The following is a 21,992-nucleotide window of genomic DNA, read 5'->3' as shown; positions in this document are numbered from 1 at the left end:
GACTTGCACTTTCCGCTGTCATATTACTACATAGAATCTTCTCACAATACTTACCTTACTGGCCATCAGCTTAAAGGGGAGTCCTCGGTAGAGCTCTACAGCCAGGTATGCAGGATTGGATCATTGTGTAGTTTTCAACATGAACTTGTTTGTTTAACTGGCAAGTTGCAGAAGCATGACCTTTTTGCTTTGAAAATCGAAATGTCCTAAACCCCTGCTTGCAAAACGTTGGAAAACATGATGTGTGGGAAAGCTGCCTGTAAGCACAGTTGTGCTCAAATGCCTTTTCTAAGGCAAAAAAATGAGTTTAGTTTGAGATTCATAGCATTTAGACACCAGTTGGTCTGACCCAACCTACTAAAATTAGACTTTCCCACAGGAAAGACTGATCTAATATTTTAGTTCATTCAGATGTCAGAAACACTACTCAAATACTGTACATTGTACTGCAAAGACAAATTTGAAATGGAACTATAACTTCTAAAAACATTACTTCTAGGAATATTCTACAGTTTTTTAGACTTTATGCCTGATTAGTGGTGGACAGGAAAAGAATGATTTCTCCCTAGGGCTTTTGGTTCTGTGTTTGTTTATATATAAATTTGTGTGTGTGTGTGTATTTACCAAATGCTAGAGAAAGCATCAAACTTCCTATGAGTAGTGTTTTCACTACTCTAAATGTTAATGACTCACCATGGAGAAGGGCTCATCTGGCGTCCCATGTGCTGCTTTGCCTGGAGTTATAAGACAGAGGGGTGAGGCTGTATTAGGAAAGCCCAGATAAATGCAATTGCATTGAATAATGCAATTTCAAAGGAGGTTCCTGTAGTAGCACTGCACAGGGTGATGTATTATGTTGGTAACAGATGGGAAGTAAGACGGAGCTCAGCTGGCTCCAAAATTTGCATGATGCAGAAAAGCTTCTTCCTGTCCCTCAAGTGGTTGTTGCCATAAGAGAAGGGGCACTTTGTTCTGGCTGAGTGAGTCTGGCTCTCACTGAAGTGGTGGTGTGCCAGCTACGGACACAACTGCCTGAAATCTGATTATTCAGGTTTTGAATAGGAGAAGTAATTTCTTCTTTGTTCATTATTTTTTTTTTGCTGTGAATGATGTTGATTGTCGAGATATTTGTTTTCAGTAAAATATTTAATTGTAATACGGTTAACTCTTTCAACTACAGGCATCCTAAATATTGATAGCAATAATAAGCTGGGCTGCCAGCAGATGAGTTAACTTATCTTTCCCTCCATCCTTCCTCTTTGCTTTCTTCAGTGGCTTTCTAGAAAGTAGGGCTTTCTAAAATAAATAAATTAGTAAATAAAGAATGGATGGATGGACAGATGGCTGGCTGGTTGTAAATTAACCATCTATCTTATCATTAAATATAAAAAATATCATTAAATAAGCTGTAAATTAGCCCTCTATCTTATTAAATATCAAAAATATCATTAAATAAGATGGCCTGGCACGTTTCCATTCTATCCTCATGGAAGTTGTTCATAAGACATTATTTTCAGACCTTCTTCTAGTTAAAAAAAACTAACAACAACAAAAAGAACCAGCAAACGATGCTGTGCACATAAGCTGTCATGGTAGCAACCTGGAATAAATTGCCATGTTGCTTTATAGCTGCTTTTGCAGGTAGAAATATGGAAATGTTTCTCTCCTTCAGAACATCAAGCTATACATTAAGAACCACTTTCTGCAAGCAGATTCCATGTGTCCTGTATGATACCATGAATTTCAAAGCTTTGTGGTATTTCTCCTAAGAACATAAATGCTTTCTTAATTTTCCCACTCTTTCTCAACTTAGGGAACGAAGTTAGCTGGGGACTGTAGATTCTGTGGGCTGTATTTACTCCACAACGATTGCTCATTCCAGCACTTTTGCTGAGTCACTGGGCTTTCCTCTAGCTCTGCACTGTCTGTCTTCTGCTTTGATGGCATGAGACACTGGCTCATGGGTGTTTACATTGTTCAATTATATTGTAGGTTCTTTTACAAGGCTGCAGAAGTGTAGAATTAGACTGCTGGGACGGCGATGATGGGATGCCTATAATTTATCACGGGCACACTCTTACTACTAAGATCTCTTTTAAGGTAGGATGTTAGTTGTACACAGAAACAAAAAAATGAGAAGAAAAACTTTTTCTCTAATGAAGTAAAAAATTCTACTAGGAAAGTACAAATCCTAATGGGCTAAATCCCAATGGAATATGAACTATATACTATGTCAGAAATGAATCTGCAATTGTAAATGTTATACTTTTCAAATTAGTTTTTGTAGCATCGGTACTGAAATTTTCTGTCTTTTAATTGTCAACATAACTCTAAGGAGCTGTTACCAGTTCTGTTGTAACAAGATGCTGTGTTTATCAGTAGGAGCTTGTTTTGAAAACAAATTGTGGAGTCCTTCTTCTTAGAGGGGAAAACAGGTGCCTTCCTTTCTCCTCTTTCAGCTAAGAGTAAGTTAACTGAATGCTGCAAAATAATCACATTCTATCAATGACCTTTCTTTCTCACAGGAGGTAGTTGAAGCTATTGATCGCAATGCCTTTATCACCTCTGACATGCCAGTTATCATATCAATAGAAAACCACTGCTCACTGCCTCAGCAACGCAAGATGGCTGAAATTTTCAAGGTAGGCCATAAATCGTGGTAAATTATTCTAAGCACGTGCACTTAGGATTTTCAGTAATATATCATATGTTCTTGATATTTCAGAATGTATTTGGAGATAAGCTGGTAACAAAGTTTTTATTTGAGAGTGACTTTTCTGATGATCCCATGCTTCCTTCACCTGGCCAACTGAAAAGAAAAATACTGCTTAAAAACAAGAAGCTGAAAGCCCATCAAACACCAGTGGATATATTGAAACAAAAGGTAAAGTCCTTCCTTTACTGAACAAGCAGTGAGACCTAACTTTCGTCAGAAATAATTTGTGTTTGAAGTTTTTACTATTCCTATATGTACAGCAGAATAATCTAATGTATATTAATGCTTAGAAGACTCACAGTGGTTTGCAACACTTTCAAATAAGTAGACAAAACATATAATAAAGTATAGATACACTTTAATAAAATTTTAGTGTATTTTAGTTTTAGAATACTTCATAATATTATGATTAGCACCACATGCCCTATGTGATAAACATAAATGAAGTTTCACTCTGAGGCTATAGCACTTGCTATTCATGTTGAGAAATAGTGATATGCATTGAGTATGTGTGTATATATACAGTATGTAGTAATTTTTAGTAGAATTCTGCTTTTTTTTTTCATATTCAAGCCAGGCAAATACTCTCTCTCTTACTCCCTTTGCAGGAGGGGACTCTGCTATTTAAGTAGTGCTTATACCTATATGAGAAATTTTTTTGGTTTCTAAAATATTAGGGCTGCATATCTGGTAGCTTCAATTTAACAATGTCCACAGCTAGCCAGCAATTAGATTGAATAATTGAAAATGAATTGCTTATACCCAAAATGTAAAGACAGCTGAATTAAAATTGAACTATTGTATCAGAATAAGTAATTCACACTGATTATACCAGTATACGGACATTGTCCATCTTTTAAAAAATTCTTAAGCTGTTTCCAGAACAGCATACCTTGGACTGGAAAAAGGCAGTCTTGCTCTGAATAATGTGCAAAGTGGACATTTTCCCATAATTAATCATGTTTCATATCTTACTGGGTGTTTTTCTACCAATATAAGTTTTCTTTATATTCAAACCCTTAAAATGGTTCGGTGCTTTCATATGCATAAGATAAGACGCAAACAGTGTTTCTGTTGCTGTAGGCTCACCAGCTTGCACATATGCAAGCACAGGCTAGCAACGGTGCTAGCAACCCCACACCTACCAATGAAGAGGAGGAAGATGAAGAGGATGAATATGACTATGACTATGAATCTCTCTCTGATGGTAACAATATCTATTTATTTATTTATAACAGTGCTGTTGTGGGAACTGTAGCAATAAGGCATGAAAATATTCTAGTTCAGGAATGAAGTAGGTAAGTTGATCTTACCTCGTGAGAGGAAGATGTACTAAATGTCCTTGATTGCACTTTGGTGCAGTAGTCTATAATGCTGTGAAAATAATTTAACTATGTAGAGGACTTGAATGTGACTTTAACTCCAACCACCATGTTTTAACTGTGCAGTGTATGCTAAGTTGTAGTCTTTAAAAACTGTATTTTATATTATTTATATTATGCAAAAATGATTATGTTCCTACTGTACTCTATTTACATTTGCCTGTATTGTCTTTTCTAAGGAGGTTAGACACCTGAAAGCTCAAGATTCACTTCTGACTTAGCCCCTGCATCTGCATAACTGCCATTAAATTGACCTAAGATGCAGATTCTTCAAAGTCCTCCTTGGTTACTGTCTGATCCCAGAGACCTCTGAAGTACCTATTTTAGTTACACTTTCAGCATCAGCTGTTCACTTCATGTGTAAAGGTAGAGAAGCCACTGAGTCCTTGGCTTGTTCAATAAAGGTGGCTTTGTTAAAGCTTTAGCTGCTCAGTGAGAAAATGGCAAGGCATGCCTTACTGACTTGCCTTGTAAGTTCCTGTGCTGTCTACGCTTCAGCTATCCTAGCCTTCAGGAACTGGCAGTTTAGCAGAAATCCACTTTTAGAGACAGTTTATAGATTGGATATAATGATTGGCATGCCAGAAGTTATAAAAAATACTGCAGTTAGTAACTTCCACCACTTCCTTAGCTCTCCAGTTCAGTCAGACACGCTTGATTTAACTACAGATGAAGGACAGAATGTGCCACACTGAGGCAGCTGAGCTGAAGTCATGCATCTTTTTTTGCTTCCCTTGCTGCGGGGCTGGTACATTCTGGTAGAGCAAACAGCTGGAGTCAGAAACATTTAATCCTCTCAAGTTTTGTCAAAGGACATCTGTCAAAATCTCCATGCATAGATTGAACAATCTGGATGCATCTAAATGGGTTACTCGTTATTTTTAATTGGTAATTTTCAGAGAATATATCACAGTATATATAATATGTCAAAGGGCAACCAAAAAAGTAAAGGGAGTGTGGCAGTGTCCTTGAAGAAGTCTGAAAAAGCTGGAATTCTCCAGCTGGTAGAGAAGAGGACTGAGGGTTGAATTTGAAGCAGGTGTACTAAGTCATGAAGTGGTAGATAAGGGGAGTACAGAATTGTTATTCTTTAGATCTAGGAGGTGCTCAGTAAAACAAGTGGAAGATCAGTCTAAAACAGGTAAAATAAAATATTTATTTGTGCAGCTGGTAGTAAACTTCTGGAATTTGCTGCTACAGGAAATTGCAGAGGGAAACAGTATCAGCAGATTGAAAAAAAGGATTGGACAAATTCATGGACAGGTTTATAAGCAAATGTTATAATTAGAAATGTACAGTCCAACATCCCTAATATTCAGTAATTGTGGATGTTGAGGTGGTACTAGGGAAGTGGACCATAACTAGTGACTGGATGCTCTCTTTAAACAGCATTTCCTGTTGCCACTATCAGAAAAAGAACGCCAAGCTAGATGGACCATAGATCTGACAGAGTTGGACATGTTCTCCTAAGTAAACAGTAACGCACTTCACTCATTGAACTTTTGAGTCTAACGGACACCTGTTTAAGTTCTAGATACCATGTTCAGAGAAGATGTAAGGCTTGAGCATGCTCTGCAGCACAGGACTTCTTTCCAGTTGGTCTCTATTTACATTACTTGCTTCTGTGTTTAATGATTTAAAAAATAGTTACAAAGCTAATGAATGCAGTTCAGCTATCGCAGCTTGTGGGATAGCAGTGTTATTTATGCCAATATGAAAATTTGTGAATTTTGTGCCAGTGCTGCCTTCAGTTGCATTGCTAGAAAGTTGGCTTAATTGACTAGTTGAGAATACTCCTTGTGTGGGACAGGGTTGGAGATAGTGTAGATGCAAATTGCTGTGAAAAACAGATCTCTGTTTACACACTTGCCAGGAAAATGTTGCAAGCTAACTGCAGTAAGTGAAGTTTGAGCAATGTTCTAGTTAAGAGAAGATTTGACAAATCTGAACCTAGTAAGAAACATTCACACTTTCCAATATATGAAGGAATCTGTGGCATGGTTTACTGCTTTATTACAGTGATTATTCTTTGTGATCTTTAATTACATTCATATTTTGGCAAAACTAATCTAAATAATGGTCTGTAAACTTTCTAAAAGATTTTCAGTTTTATTTTCCTTACTGATACATTAGGTTTGCATAAGGCTAATAGTTTTACAACTGACACTTAATTTTCATTTCTCTGGCTGTAAATCTTAATTTCCTTTACTCTTATTCCCTCTCTGACTCCGTTTCCCTGTAGCTGATGTCCTTAATGCTTCTCCTGCTCCTAACAGCCAGGAAGGTAAAGGCCATTTGGTTGAGCATTTTAACTGCATGAAATTGGCACTGAATTTCCAGCCTGTTAAATGTGGCAGTTTGAATATATGGTTTCTACTTCATATTAAAAATGCAATCAGATCTTTTTATATGGCATTGTTAACTGGTCAGGAACTGTTAGAAGGCTGCATGTATGACACTGGTTATGCATACAAAGAATATGGTCAAAGCATCAAGAAAATCAGGAATGAAATAAAACCATTCCTTTTGTGACGGTTACAATATTTGGGTACAGAAAGACCAAATTAGTAGACTTCTTATTCCCTGATAAATGCACAGCTGTGAAGTGGAATTTCTATAGATGTAAAAAATATTTGTTCATGGTGAATGTAAGGAGAAGAAAACCAAAATTTGCTGTACAAAGATGTGTACATGTTTGATGTGGTTAACTGTGTTTGGACTTCAGCAATTCTTTGTTCAGGAATATCAGCTGTTTTCAGATGGCAAGCTTAATTCATTAGATGATTTTGTTTTAAGCATCTTCTGAACACAAAAGGATGGGCTTTTAAAAGAAGTGCAGCATATTAACAAAAGCCAAGCATTAAATTTTTAAAGTAGAAAGCTACTACTAAAAGAGAATGCTTTGACCAGTAAATGCATCATTTTGGCATCTGGTTATTCAAATAAGGTTCACAGCATTGTCCACAAATGTTGTTAATTCAAATTAAATTTCCAGTTGAAATTGTTTGGCTTTATGTTTATTAAAATCCCATTAATTTTTAGATAACATTCTTGAAGACCGACCGGAGAATAAATTATCAAGTGATAAACTCCAGTTTGAATATAATGAAGAGACTGCCAAACGAATAAAGAAGGCTGATTGTGCTACTTACAATAATAAAGGAAAGGTAGTTCTGCTTTTTTTCCCTTTCTTCTCAGTCACACTTTGATATATAACCAGCTTCAAAAGGATTTGAGCCTTTAAGTACCTCAGATGTCAGATGACAAATGCACTTTAATGAAGACAAATAGTTGAAAGCATGGAAACACACCAGGGAAAATAGGTTAAATAGAACAAACCCTCAAAATAGTATTCAAGAAAGGTCCTCAGAGGTTATTGTATATACAGGCTGTTTGGCTGAAAATGTAACTGTTGTTGCTTTCAGTGAAAAACTAGATCCAGGAGTTTATTTAGATATCTAATTTCCCTTGACATTGACGGATCTGAAGATTTCATCTGAATCTTCATCATCTTTGTGTATCTAAATAACTTTAAAATACCGCACTGTGATATCAGATAGCCACATTACCTTTTATTAAATCATCTGACAACTGAACCAGTGCATTGCTGTTTAGTGAATTGTAGTTTCTCCTGAACATGGATGTGTTTTGTCTAAATGTTTGTAGAACTGACTCTGGTTGAGGCCTTTGCACACTACCACAGTATCAATTACAGGTATTGATGCATAAACCTGCACATGGAGATGTGTTAGGTAAAGACAGCAAATCATATGGGAAGGATGAGAAAGGATTTTAATGACATAAGTAAGATATGCAAGAGTTCTTTCACATTCAGTAATTTTATTATTATATGTTCTTGGAATTGTTGCTTAGGTTTATGACATGGAGCTGGGTGAAGAATTCTATCTTCCTCAAAATAAGAAGGAAAGCAGACAGATAGCCCCAGAGCTGTCAGATCTTGTCATTTACTGTCAAGCTGTAAAGTTCCCCGGTAAGTACACTGCCTTGTTTTATTGCTTTAAGCTTTCTAATTCTTGGAGACATTATGTTTATGTTTTGAATTAGTTACTACAAGCATTTTCCAAATTGAAGTAGTGGAGGAGCTTTTTTCTTGATGATTTGGTAGTCTGCATAATAATAGCTCCTGGCTGAGAAATAGTATTCATAAATTATGTTGAGACATACTGTTTGTCATATTAAAATGTTTACAAAAGTGAAATTTGCCAGTCTTCACAACTTAGACAACTGCTTCATTGCCAAGTGACAGACGACAGAAAGCTTTATCTTAAGAGCTCTGAGTTTCCATGTAAGGACCTACTGAATTAGGAAGGAAAATATTCTTAAAACTTTGCAGGAAGAGCTTGTCACATTTCTTCAAGTGGCCTCAGTTTAGTGTGTTTCACCTTTGCCTACAGCTGCATCTTCTGTTCTTTCTTAAGTGGATAGGACGGGAGCCATTGGGGGGGGGTGAAGCAGCCTTTTCACGGGGTGGGTGAGGACAGCTGATTGCACACTCACACACACTTTGTGGAAGCAGTTAAGGAAATAGGAGGGTCTTCTTTTATACAATAGGAAGAATAATGTTTGCAGAGGAAAAGGAGAGGGAGTTACTGAAGAGGAGATCACTGGTAGTTACTTGTTCAGTTCTGAAACATGAGGTTGAGTATGTTTTGGCTCATACTGTGTACATAAATACTTTTAAATTGTGAATTTATTGTTTATTGATATGTTAATGTTTTGAATGAAAAATCTGCTTTTTAATGGAATGGTTCTCTCTGGAAAAGTTAGCAATACTGCCAAATCATGATCTTATACAAACAGAACTATAATCAGATTAGAAAAGCTAACCAAACATAAAATAGTGTCAAATGGGCAAGATAAACATGCTGAAAATGGAGACACATTCTTTTATAATCTTCTATAACTTTAAGAATTGTAGGTGTCACTTGTAAAAATAACTTGTAAAAATTAAAATCTGATACTCTTTTTAATAAAATCTGCAATAAGATAGCTTTCAAATAAAATATTTGCTTTAAAGGAATTATATTCAAGTTTAAACAGAGATAGTTTAAGTTGTTCCAAGCATTTTGACACACAAGTTCTGATGTTCTAAAAAACTTTAAAATATTTCATATTTTAATGTAATTTCAGTTATAAAAGAAACACTTACTTTCCTTACCAGATTTCTTTCTCTTTTTTTAAAGGGAACATGAGTAGAAAAATTAAGAAAATTAATTCCTTTCACAGATGAACACATGAAGCTCTAGAAATTAGGTTCCAACAAACTTTGTCTCCTTGGAGACAAATACGGCCTTCTCCGCAATATATGTAGACTTCCATGGCCCCTGTGCTACTGATTGGATTCCTCTGCTCAGCTGCAGGGCCCAGACATAGTGCACTGCCATACCCCAATATTGTCCCTTAATAATGAGAGCAAGGCTGGTAGATCCATCACTATGTAGCAATATTGACTGGGTTCCTAACCAACTCAGAAAATCCCTTGGAGATAGGGAGGGCAGAATTCGTGTCAGTGGCTGATCAATGGTGTAAATACTTTATTTCTCCTGTCTCCATATATTTCTGTTCTGTGTTTACAGTTGCCTATGTCCCTGAAGGTTAATCACTGATTTGTGGCTATAAAAAAGGACAAGGAGCATTATGTTCACTTATCCTAGCCTACTGAGTAACACAGACTTCCCTAAGTGCTCCCTGCTCAAAACAGAATTTATCACGTAGAGAAAATAACATTTCTTGTTTATAAAAGCTCTGGTAACAAGCAACCCACCACAGTTCTTGTTGTTTCAGTGAGTTTTGACCCTTGCAGTCCCTGCTTAACTGCAGTCTGTTGGATATCATCATACCATTATCTATGAGGGTGAAGGTCTGTTCTTTTGGGTCACCCAAGACAAGGGCAGTGGAGCATACTTGAGCACAGTACCCACTGGCACATGGCTTGTTGCCTTGGTGCTGAGGATCCTTACACAATGAGTACAGAAAGTTGAGTACATAAAAACAGGATCTGCACAATCAAGTGCAGAGAGCAGGGAGTCACGTGAGCTAACCAGCATGAAATTCAGTCATCATCTCCATTGTGTCTGACTATCTGCCCCTATGGTATCACTTTTCAAGAAATGAAAGTGAATATAGAGAAGGGCACCCTTACATACAAAAGTACTGTAAATTCTTTTTCAGGGTCTGCAAACCTGCAGACTAAGTGGCTGTTGGTCTGAAACACATGGTGAGAAGGTGACAATTACAGTTTAACCTCTTATTTTAGCATGATTAGAATAAGAAGGACATGTAAATTTACCATCCTCTGGATTAAAAATCTAAAAGCAGTAAAACAGTGTGGTTATATCTCACACGAGAGATGGGCACTGAATTCTGCAACTTGAAGGATGTAGCATAGAGGTTGTAAGGAAATACAAAATATTTACTCTGTCATTATGATGGTATGATAGGATCTATGTGCAGTATGGAGGGATCTAAGCTGGTTCTGCTTTAACCAGAGAGTTGGACCAGATGAATTCCAGATCCTTGCCAATCTCCATTACTTTATGAATTTATGATTCTGTTAATAGGTGATGCTGTATTTTTGAGTCAAGTTTAAATTTGAGTGAAAAATGGAGCTTGCCTCTGGGAGGAGGCATGTCATATGCAAAGCATGGCCATGGGAAAGACTGCAAGAAAACTCCCAGCTGCAGCTTACCCTGTGGCCATCACACTGGGTGCAGTTAACCCCAGTGTTTTGCATTGCACTCTGGTGATTTATGAGGTTACTCAGTTCCCTGAGTGACTCCACAACAGGATTTTGAAACCTGGATCTTCTTTGCCAAATCCATTTGATCCATTGAAAACTGGGATTTAACAGTGCTGGAAGCACACAGTGCATAACTTTGCATTCTTCTAGTCAGTTCATATTCCTTGATCTCAGCTTCTACCATCTACTGTAGTTTATGTGTATGCTTTGGCCCAAAGAGATAGTATGTCTCCAATGCTGAAACCATTTATATATATATCCTGAATTTTACTAACCCAAGCAGTTTCATTGAAACTATCGGCATAATCTTACTAAGTACATGTAGTCATGCTGTAAAGATTGAGAGCTGAAAATCTACAGCTGTGGACAGACTTCAGTAGAAGAGAGTCCAGTGTATCCTCTTTGTGATTTACATTTGTAATTGAAATATTAGTATTAAATCTGGAACTGTCTTTAGGGAGGTGTGAATTTATGTGAGTTCATGAGGGTTGTTTTATGAGTCATAGTTAGGCAAATAACAGTGTACTTGCTTTGTTGTATGTTCTATCACAAGTACATCTTGGGTCTCTGAGAGCATCCCACACCTCACTGCTGTGGGTGTCAGAATAACTATAGTGTTTTGACTGACTTTAATTTTGGTCTGCCATGTGCTCTGTCCAAGTCAACAGAAACAAACTGACCTTAAGGGGGATTAAGTCTGTTTACTTTGCTGGGATTTAGATCATGATTTTAATGATTATTTTGCTGGAATGCATATGTTTGAATAATAGCTGTACTAGAACTTTCCAGCTCCACTTCTAGTACATATTGGCCATTAATATATAATGGATTTTGCACGTCTACCATATTTCCCATATTGAAATACAAATTCTAAACAGAAGAAGATAACTGTGAAAACATCTTGAGGTTAAACTGTTAAACCAACAGCATTTGGGCTTTTTCCTTTACGTTATATATTTAAATAATATTTTTGCATTTATTTAATTATGTAGGTATCCTATCTACATAATTCCATTATATTCACTACTGTACAGATTTATTGCTTCTGTAGCAAGGATTTTTTTTTTATTATTATTCTAATGATTAATACATTGAGGCTCTTACTGCAGAACTTTTTGGTATTAATTACGACTGTTTGGTAATTTGAGACAGAGCCACTAGCTTTCTCAAGCCAAAAAGTAAAATGGAGAAAGTTATATCACAGAGAGATAACTGTATATCTGTATTGCTTCATATATGGTTTTTATATACATTATATATATAAACATGTATAATATATCTATATATAAAGGCATGTATGTACGTTAAAATTAAATTATGGAGAAAAAAACACTGCTTGCCCTGTGTACTACATAACAGGAGTATTCATGCCTTCAAAAATAATGTAAAATATGATGGAAAATGTCATGCCCTCTTGGTCATGTTTTTTGGCTCATTTATTTTACATTTATGGGAACAGGCTTGTCAACTCTAAACCCATCTGGCTCTAGCAGAGGAAAAGAAAGAAAAAGCAGGAAGTCAATTTTTGGCAACAATCCTGGCAGGCTGAGCCCTGGGGAGTCAGCTACTCTTGCCAAAGCATCTGGAAAAGGTAAAGTTAGCATCTTCTTTCACCAGTCACATGGAATGACTCTGTAATCTGACACATGCACCAGACCATGTTGTTAAAGATCAAATACTTTAGAATATGTAAGATGTTGAACTTCAGAATGGTTTTCTGTTAGCACAGCAGCTATTACAGTAACACTATTATAACTGAAGTGTTGAATGTAGAATGTTAAAATAGGATTACTTGTTCAGGAATTTGAAGACCCTAATTCATAAATGATTCAAAACTAACATACATTTTAAGTGATGTATCTTAAAATTTGTATTTTAAAATGTATGAATTAATATTTTCAAAGTACAAATGGAAGGCAGAACTGTTGGGCTGGATCTAGAAAAGGAATTTTAGTGTCTTAAGTAGGACTTAGTTGCCTCAAATTCAGCCAAGTCCAAATGTGTAATCACGCAAACTCCCATGTTCCACGTTGGAGGTATTTAGACTTCTGCAGGTGATTCAGTTTGTGAACTTGGAAATTGTGCTTCTGCATATGAACAGATGTAAAGAAATACAAAGAAATTACAGAAGAAGTTCTGGAGCAGGGATGAGACCCAGATCCCCTGCCTTTCACGTGAATGCCATAAACAGAAGGTTAGAAAGTTGTACCCTTTCTTGTACTCGTTTTCTGTCTCATGGAACGTTGCATTTCTTTCAGCCCAAGGGCGTGGCTGCAGCAGACAGGTTAGATTCCCTTCTAGAGGCCAGTGTCCTAAAAGTGAAGAAGTATAGCGCCTAATTCTAGAGCATATAAGTATTTTGCTGGCCTTGTCCCCTAACTCTTATGGCACTCTGCAGACTGCCTGTTTGGAGACTTAGCAGGCAAGTTTCAATCTTGCCTCCCTTCCTCATGTAAAATATGTAAGTGAGAAGAGTGGAATTTTATTGTATTGTTTATTCAGGCAAATGCTAATTAAGTATTTATTTATGAAAATGGTTGTTAGCACATTTAATCACAGTATCATTTCAATACTTAAACATTGTTTCCTCTCATGGATTGTTCTCACTGTATAAGAAGGAATGTGACACTTATACTGAGTAGTGTCATTTTCCAGGATTACCTTTTTCTACCATAACCAAAGTATGCACACATACTTCACTAGCAAACCTTGAATTCTTGGAGTTTCTGGATCTGCAGCTGTAACTTGAAGGTACCATTTATTTTCCAGGTCCTTTTGATGTGATGCGGCAGACCTGGGAAGATCCTTGCTCTCCTTACAACTCTCCAGCTTCTCTCAGTGCTATCATAAGGACTCCCAAGTGCTATCATATCTCCTCCCTGAACGAGAACGCTGCCAAGCGGCTGTGCAGGCGGTACTCTCAGAAGCTGATCCAGCACACCACCTGTCAGCTCCTGAGGACCTACCCCGCTGCCACGCGCATCGACTCCTCAAATCCCCATCCGCTGATCTTCTGGCTCCATGGCGTACAGCTCGTGGCTCTTAATTACCAAACAGACGGTATGGGTACACGAACACACATTTTAATACATTTCATATAAGTCTTTAAACTGTGAATTTGTATTTGATGTTTACTTTTACCTGCTGTCATGAGGGGACCTACCTGTCTGTGCACCCCAGCATGAGTAGGTTCATACCATGACAATCTGGTCCTTGAGAGTAGCAATGCCAGAGTACAGGAGCTTTATGCACAGAAGTGCCTGGACAGCAACAGCTTCTGTTTTTATTTTTATTTAATTGCTGAAGGTTGAGGTTTTTTCCCCAGTTCAAGTAGCTGTTATCCCTTTCTGATAATTTAAAGTATAAAAACATACTAAACTATTTTTTACTTAGAAGTGCTGCCTTGGATGCTGGTTTAATACTGATCAAAATGATTTTGGGCCATTTTCTATCCCATCTTGTGTTCCTTCACCTTTTCGATGGGGGATCCATTAGGTCATCTACAAAGCTACACAGTCCATGCTTTTTTTCATCCTGCAGTTCAGAGAATAGGTGTAGGCAAGCCCTACAGTTGCATAAAGACAACAGGAAGTGATAGAAAGTAATGGACTGTTCTTACAGTTTTGTATAATTAAGTGTTGGATAGACTGGATACATAAATTACAGCTATGTCTGAAAACCAAGAATTGATAGTGCACAACTAATTTTTTTTTTTTTTTTAAAGATACTTAAAACATGTCTTTGTCTTTGCTATTACAGTTTTTCCATTGTACCATTGCTCTTTGTCAGTTTTGGCTGCCTTATTTCCACAGATCTTCCTCTGCAACTTAATGCAGCGATGTTTGAGGCTAATGGTGGCTGTGGATATGTTTTGAAACCTCCTGTTCTGTGGGATAAAAATTGTTCCATGTACCAGCAGTTTTGTCCATTAGAAAGAGATCTTGATAATAAGGAGCCAGCTATATATTCTTTAACAGTAAGTACATTAAAAAGGAATTTCATACAGCCAAACTGGTAGAAGTAGACATTTAACTACAGTCTTTTAACCAGCATTAGTCATACTTCTGTATGAAAGGATTGAACCTTTAATTGTTGCTTGTACTTCTGAAGGTCTGCAGAATTAAAAGAAATGGAGCAGGAAGGAGCAAATAATTGTCTTTATTTTATTTTATTTGCTTGTTTGTATCCATAGTTACTTTGACTGTTTCCTTTACAATATTTGTCAAAACCCAGTCCTGAAAGCATTTTCCCTGGGACTGTACAATGGTGTTAAATTATACATGTGCCTGGATGTTTCACAAGTATGTGAACATGTGAGAATCTACACAAAAAACCGTTATGAAAGCTGTGCTGAATATTTAAAAAAATATTTTTTTAAAGTTATATAAGATATGTCCTTCATGGATTTATGGCCAAAAAAAATGTATTCTAAGAAGCTAGTGCCTTCCAGGAAAGGTTTCAGAAAAGTGAGATTCATAAGAACCAAAATTCTCCCAGCTGTGGTAATTGCGCGCCTAATTCTTCTGTTGTGTATGCCAAAGCAAGCCAGAGGTCAGTGCCATCGCCCCAGAGTAATGGAGAAGAAAATTTGATCCTTTTTGACTACGTTACTGGTACATTCCTTCGGGATTAACTTTCAGATGCCTTGAATGGTTATGCTCATGATGTATAGTGTATTTTTTTCAGAGGAAAGATACCATAGCAACAGCATGGTGGGGGTTGGAGCAGCTCTGCTTCCGAAATTACTGCCCTGGCAATTACAAAAGTAGGGGAGTAATTAAATCAGCGTGATAACAAACTGTGCTTAGGAGTGTCATAAACAGTATTTAGCTCAGAACTGTGACAGTAAGACTCCACTGATGGGTTTCTCTGTGTACTCCTTGGCTTCAGATTGTGTCCGGACAGAACGTCTGCCCTAGCAATAGCACGGGCAGTCCGTGCATTGAAATCGACGTGCTGGGGATGCCTCTGGATAGCTGCCATTTCCGGACAAAGCCCATTCATCGGAACACTCTCAACCCCATGTGGAATGAACAGTTCCTCTTCCGGGTTCACTTTGAAGATCTGGTCTTTCTTCGGTTTGCAGTTGTTGAAAATAACAGCTCAGCTGTAACAGCTCAGAGAATCATTCCCCTAAAGGCTCTGAAAAGAGGTACAGTATAGTTTGTAGTGGCACCCTATGCCAAAATGGACTAGCAGATTCCTGGACTGAATCCTGCTGGAAGCATATTTTTAATCAGCTGGTTGCATTTTTCTAGAGGAGACAGGGAGCAAATATCAGACAACTGTCCTGGCCGTAGTACCTAGTCGACTCCCTGGGAGCTGCAGGCTGCCCCAGTGACTTACAAATAGTCAGACCTTGTGCTGAGCACAAGAGGCACCTTGTGGAGGCACCTTGTATGCAGTTGCTCCGATCCTGAGCTGTGGCTGTGAGGTTGTGCTCACCTGGTTGGTGCTCCTTTAGGAAGGGTGGAGTGATTTCACTTCCTGCCTTGTCCTCTGCCCAAGAAACTGCTGGAACTGTTGATCACTGGGCAGAGGAGAATTGCACTTCTCGCAGCCATGGCTGGAGGAGAGGTGAAGGGAGGGTGAAAAAAGGTGAGAGAGAGGTGAGGAAGCATCATTAATTCTGTGACACCTGGACAAGGCAGTTTTCCATTGCCAGCAGCTCTTCAGCAGAATGCTAAAAATACTTTCACGTTTACTTTGTGCCACTGTAATACCATACAAGTCTTGGCATATGAGGAGATCTGTCCATAGACATGCATTTTCCCAGTGAGAATGTGTCCTTGTTTCATTCATATGCTAATATTTAGCTATTTCATGTATGAATATATTGAATATTACAGCAAAACAAAGGTAGGCAGCTATATGAGCCACTCAGCAGTTAATAGCATTTGGATTACACTGTTGTACAAAGAAATAGTGTTAATGCAGTGTTATTATGGTGCTTTAAATCCTATAGGTGTGGCAAATTATAGCTATAAATATAGCAAATTCAAGTTTTCCATTTATGAGACTTGTGTCCTAGAATGTAGCAAAGTACTTACAGAAGGGTTTTTTCTCTTTAGGCTACAGACATGTTCAGCTGCACAACCTGCACAACGAAGCATTAGAAATCTCTAGTTTGTTCATAAACAGTCGGAGAATGGAAGAAAGTCCCTCTGGAAACACTCTGCCTGCATCTATGGTAATAGCATTATTTTTTTGTGTGAATTACATGTATTCTTGTCTTAATGACTGCTGTGGTCTAAAGACTTGAACCAGACTGTACGAAGATGTTAGCCCCTAAACCTGCACATTTTTCAGAAGTACCTCGATGCCTAATTATTTTGGGCTTTGGTGGAAGTAAGGTTCTCCCACCTCTCTGAAACTGCAGTAGGGTGAATCTTTTCGAAGTCTGGCTTTTGATGTATTTAGGTGTAGCAGGAAAACTCCTGTGCTGGAGGAGCATGATTGAGCAGTAAGGTTCAGAGCTGCCTCACGCATTCCTTTATTCATGAATCATCAGTAGTGCACTGGAGACAAAAAAAGAAAGATGCAAATTACCAACAACTTTGGAATGAGAGTAAAATTGAATTCTGTTACAGGAAAAGATGGAGTCTGTATTTGCATAAACATAATTTTTTTATATACGTGTGTGTGCACATCTATAAGCTTGTATGTACAACATGTATACATACACATACAGGTGTGTGTAATACATATATGACAATACGTATGTACGTATGAATGTGATGTTTTGGTTTTTTTAAATAGCCCTTAAGGTTAGGTTACCGGGGTTACTTGTGTTTTAGTAAATTTAAACATATATATTATCACTTTGCTGATTCCTAAATGTTGGATAAAATCTCCTGAGCTACTGTGTGTGCAGCAGAGGTGTTGCCAACATTATCCGCCTCTGAATACCTGTCAAACACCTATCTTGGTGAATTACTAGGGCAGAAAGGAAGAAAATAAATGGTTTGGAGGGTAAAACAAATGTGTAAGTTTTCATCCAGTAATTCATATGCTGAATCCAAATAGTCTGAGCTCAGCTAGAATGCAGATAGTGAGCAATGGAGGTCTGCCCTTTGTTCAGTGGCAGTTTATGTACTCTCACTGGAAAACTTCTTTTTTCTTCTTTCTGTTCAGCCTCAAGGTAGGGTGGAGTGGGGTCTTTTGGGGGGGTGGTTTGGGGTTCTTTTAATGCCTTGATCTGTAGTGTAAGCTGTATAGCTAAGGTACTGACAACTTGTGTGTATGGTTTCTTTTAAGCAACCTAAAAGCATTCAGTAACCTGTTGAATATTGTCTGAACAGTTGTTTAGCACGGGGGAAAGGAAAGCTGCCGTGACTTACAAAGTCACAATTCATGGAATTCCAGGCCCGGAGCCTTTCACTGTTTTTAATGTCAGTGAGGGGACCACAGCTGCACAGCTTCTCCATCAGGTAAGCTGCCCGCTGAATTGCAGACTAATTGCAAGAATCCACACCAACATCATTATGGGCATTCATCTCCCTGCATTTCTCACATGCAGGGTCACTGTAGTTTTTTCATCACAGCAAGGAGGTGCTTTAGAAATGTATTACTGTGGAATTAATTGCATTGCAAACACAGACCATCATCAGTGAAATTTTACCAATCTTGGCTTCAGAGAATGGGTTTATAATCTTGGAATATATTCCCTATTAGTATTTTAATGTTTGGGCATATGCAGCTGAGAAAAACATCTGACTGACAGAGGCAGTGGACTGTCCTTACAACAAGGGCAAACATTTCTGCCCAATTCTTTGAACTCGAGCACCATAGGAATACAGAGTAAAAGTTAGAGGGCTAAGTTCATGAGTAGAAAAACCAGTTAACTCAAGAGGGATTGTTATTCTAGCAGTGGGAAAAGACTGTACTGTCCTGGGATTATGAATAAATTGTCTGGCCAGCCAAACAGGACAGAAATAAGCTTAAATAGTACTGCCTTGTCTGGAAAGTTGAACTGCTTGGCGAGGCTAAAGAGAACAGTACATTACCCTGGAGTAAAATATCTGAATAATAAATAGCACATCAGAAATCTTGCCTACACTATCAGAATGGTTATTGATTTTTAAAGCGTCTTTATTCATTCTCATTTATAACTACTAATTATGCAGTTTTTATATTTAGCATTCTAATTGCTGTGTGTTTATTGTGGTCTGTCTTAGCTCTTGGCTACCACAAAAGGCACCGAGTCATGTGCTGCAGATTATTTTCTGATGGAAGAGAAAAGTTTTATATCTAAAGAAAAGAGTGAATGCAGAAAACCACCATTCCAGAGAGTAATTGGTCCTGAAGAAGGGCTAGTGCAGCTTTTGAACAGTTGGTTCCCAGAAGAAGGATATGTTGGAAGGATTATCTTTAAAACCCGAGAAGAAGTAAGTCTATTTTAGATAAATTGTTATTTACAAAGGTAGCTAAAAATAGCTGTTAGGACCAGGAAACAAAAGGGTACAATATTTGTTTCACTACTTGGTGAGTAACATTGATGCTGTGTACATAACTTAAAAATAAACACAACTCCTGAGTGAGCACAACTAGACTTTATACACCTGTGCAATACTAACTTGACTTCACTTAGCTCTAGGATCAGCTATGTGGTGTTTAATTGTTATCACTTACTCAGCAGTTCAATGCCACTAGCTTACTGTTTTGATTGGTAGTTCTACTTTAATGTAAAACTAGATTTTGACTTGATGATAGGAAATCAATATAAAGAAAGAAGGATAATAGTTAATACCAAAGGATCATAGATAACAGAACTCTAGACTATAATTATCAATTAGTTTAGATGTCAGCAACTTCTTCTTTGTTCAGAAAAATTAGAAAGGATTTTAATATTAAAGAACCCTAACGTCCTCAAAGGATTATTAAATTATTGATGATAGCCCAAAAAATAATGAAATAGGTGATTTCTTTTAATCTAAAGGAGGAAGCTATTACTTCAGTTTAAACTATGAGCAAAACATCCACAGCTTGAAAGTATGCTGGTGCCCAGTCTTGTGAGAGAGAAACAAAAAAGGAGAAAGACACTTAATTATCTTATTTTCAGAGGCACTGCCTTTGGTCAGTTCAGCATGTAATAATGCTTGCTTAGCCTGAACATAGTAATATATGTACACATACATTTATATACACAGGTTTTATGTACACAAATGACAGAGATCCTCTGGGATCCTTTACAGTGAAAAAAAAAAATTAACTGATTATTTTGACACAACTTTTGATAAAGCTTCAATCTGAGAAATTACCATTGTATGACACAAATCAGTATTTTGTTTTCCTTTATTTCTAATATTTGGAGCAAAAAATACTAGGTAGAAATTTACTTGTGGAAACAGTAGCCTACTTAATTCAGTTGACTGTAACACTTCGTAAGTGTGTGTGACCACAAATGTGGTCACTGCCAAACTCCCAAACACGAGTTAAAATCTGTCTTAGTGTTTTTGAAAATTATGTCCTTTGATGCTAGTACCTCAAAGTGTTATCTGTAATTTTGAGCCTTTCTGCCAATAGCAGCCTTAGATCTTGGAGCTGGAAATGAAGCTGCAAATTTGCATGGAAAAACAAGGAGTGGGTCCACTTGTGGGGTGCGATACACAGCCCATGTTTCCAGCTCACGAATTCAAGCTGTTACAAGGGGTTGGAAAGAAATGCATTAGCTGGGAGAAGGTGCAGGGGGGAATTTTGTTTAAATGTGCAGCAGTCATAGAGCCTGAAAAAGGAGAGAAGCAGCCTTCCGCTTGCTTCACAGTTAAATGTTCACTCAGACTTCTTGCTTTCCAAATTCTTTTGGCTTTAGTGCAGGGACAAAGAGAGAAAAGGACACTTTCCCCCATCTCCCATCTTAATGCCACCTTTACACGACAAAACTTAATTTGGCATACATAAGGAAATAAAGGATGTAAGTGATCATTTCTGTGTAATGTGGTACTATGCATATGTCTCCATTCCCTGCCTACTATGAAAGGTATTTCAGACACTGATTTTAGAAACACAGGTATTTATTATTAGCAATAGTGGCTTGTCAAAACTCTTCTATAGAAGACCTGCATTTAATGAAATGGAGCTGGGGCAACAGCAGAGTTGTTTTTATCACAATTTATCACAATTTTTATGTGATAAAAACCTTTTGTGGCCACCAGTGATTAGTTACCTCTCTGAAGTAAATTAATTTGACTCTCCATTTTCTATAGAAATTAAATGAGAGAAACATCTTTCAAGAAGCAAAGGAAGATGTAGCCATCAGCTCTGAGGATGACAGTTTCTTTGTTCAGGTACATGATGTCTCCCCAGAGCAACCACGCACTGTCATCAAAGCTCCCCGCTTTAGCACAGCTCAGGATGTCATACAGCAGGTAAGCAGCATATTTCCATTCAGTGGGTCTCTAACATGTAGGGTGGAGGTTGGTTTCAGCCAAGATAAGGTGGGCTTTGTTCTCGGCACTAGCTGAGGAATTGGTTTAGTAACCTGAATCTGAGGAAATGTCTTCTTTTCTGTCTTCTTTTTTTCTGCTTTTAAACAGACTCTTTGCAAAGCCAAATACTCCTACAGCATTTTGAGCAATCCAAATCCAAGTGACTATGTGCTCTTGGAAGAGGTGACAAAAGAGCTGGCAAACAAAAAGTCATCGACATCTAAACCATCTCAGAGGATTCTCTCTGATCAAGAGTGTGTGTTTCAAGCCCAAAGCAAGTGGAAGGGAGCAGGAAAATTTATACTTAAACTCAAAGAACAGGTTCAGGTAAAAGATTAAATACTTTGCAGCAGGTTTTATAGAGGGTGTACGATTGGCTTAATGGGAACCTACTTTCAATGGGAGGGGGATGCCACTGGCATGAGGCTGAGTGGGAAGAAGAGACTAGAGCAAAAAGCAGATTCCTTTTCTCTGCACCTCCCTTACTTTTCTTTGCAAAGCTGCGTCAGTTGTTACATCCGGCAACATGATTCCCTCACAGCCTGAAAATCCTGTGACAACCTTTATCTGTTGCTACCAGCTTTCTGTTTTTCAAAATCTTTTGGCTGTTCATGCCATGCTCCCCATCCCAGTACAGCAGGGCTATTCAAAGGGGCAGAACTTAACTTAAAAACTGCTGGAATAAAGTCTCCTTTATTCCTGCCAGT

The 21,992-nt window shown here is 37.7% G+C and overlaps 1 protein-coding gene across 1 annotated transcript in view; it reads left to right on the top strand.

The window, feature by feature from the left end:
• The window catches only part of PLCE1 (phospholipase C epsilon 1), a 45,167-nt gene that overhangs the window by 22,618 nt on the left and 557 nt on the right, over positions 1 to 21,992 (top strand). The window contains 17 exon segments of the mRNA XM_029087405.1: positions 1 to 105; positions 1,993 to 2,100; positions 2,526 to 2,642; positions 2,726 to 2,884; positions 3,800 to 3,923; positions 6,341 to 6,382; positions 7,141 to 7,265; positions 7,972 to 8,089; positions 12,318 to 12,449; positions 13,628 to 13,918; positions 14,671 to 14,834; positions 15,749 to 16,010; positions 16,930 to 17,048; positions 18,160 to 18,288; positions 19,036 to 19,245; positions 21,064 to 21,225; positions 21,394 to 21,612. The exon segment at positions 1 to 105 is cut by the window's left edge and continues 29 nt beyond it. Of these exon segments, the coding sequence (XP_028943238.1) occupies positions 1 to 105; positions 1,993 to 2,100; positions 2,526 to 2,642; positions 2,726 to 2,884; positions 3,800 to 3,923; positions 6,341 to 6,382; positions 7,141 to 7,265; positions 7,972 to 8,089; positions 12,318 to 12,449; positions 13,628 to 13,918; positions 14,671 to 14,834; positions 15,749 to 16,010; positions 16,930 to 17,048; positions 18,160 to 18,288; positions 19,036 to 19,245; positions 21,064 to 21,225; positions 21,394 to 21,612 (2,586 nt within the window).

This window comes from Antrostomus carolinensis, unplaced genomic scaffold, assembly GCF_000700745.2.
Source record: "Antrostomus carolinensis isolate BGI_N321 unplaced genomic scaffold, ASM70074v2 scaffold5551, whole genome shotgun sequence".
Lineage (NCBI taxonomy): Eukaryota > Metazoa > Chordata > Aves > Caprimulgiformes > Caprimulgidae > Antrostomus > Antrostomus carolinensis.
The sequence above is the reverse complement of the archived record's forward strand: the minus strand, read 5'-3'. Positions and strand labels throughout refer to the sequence as shown.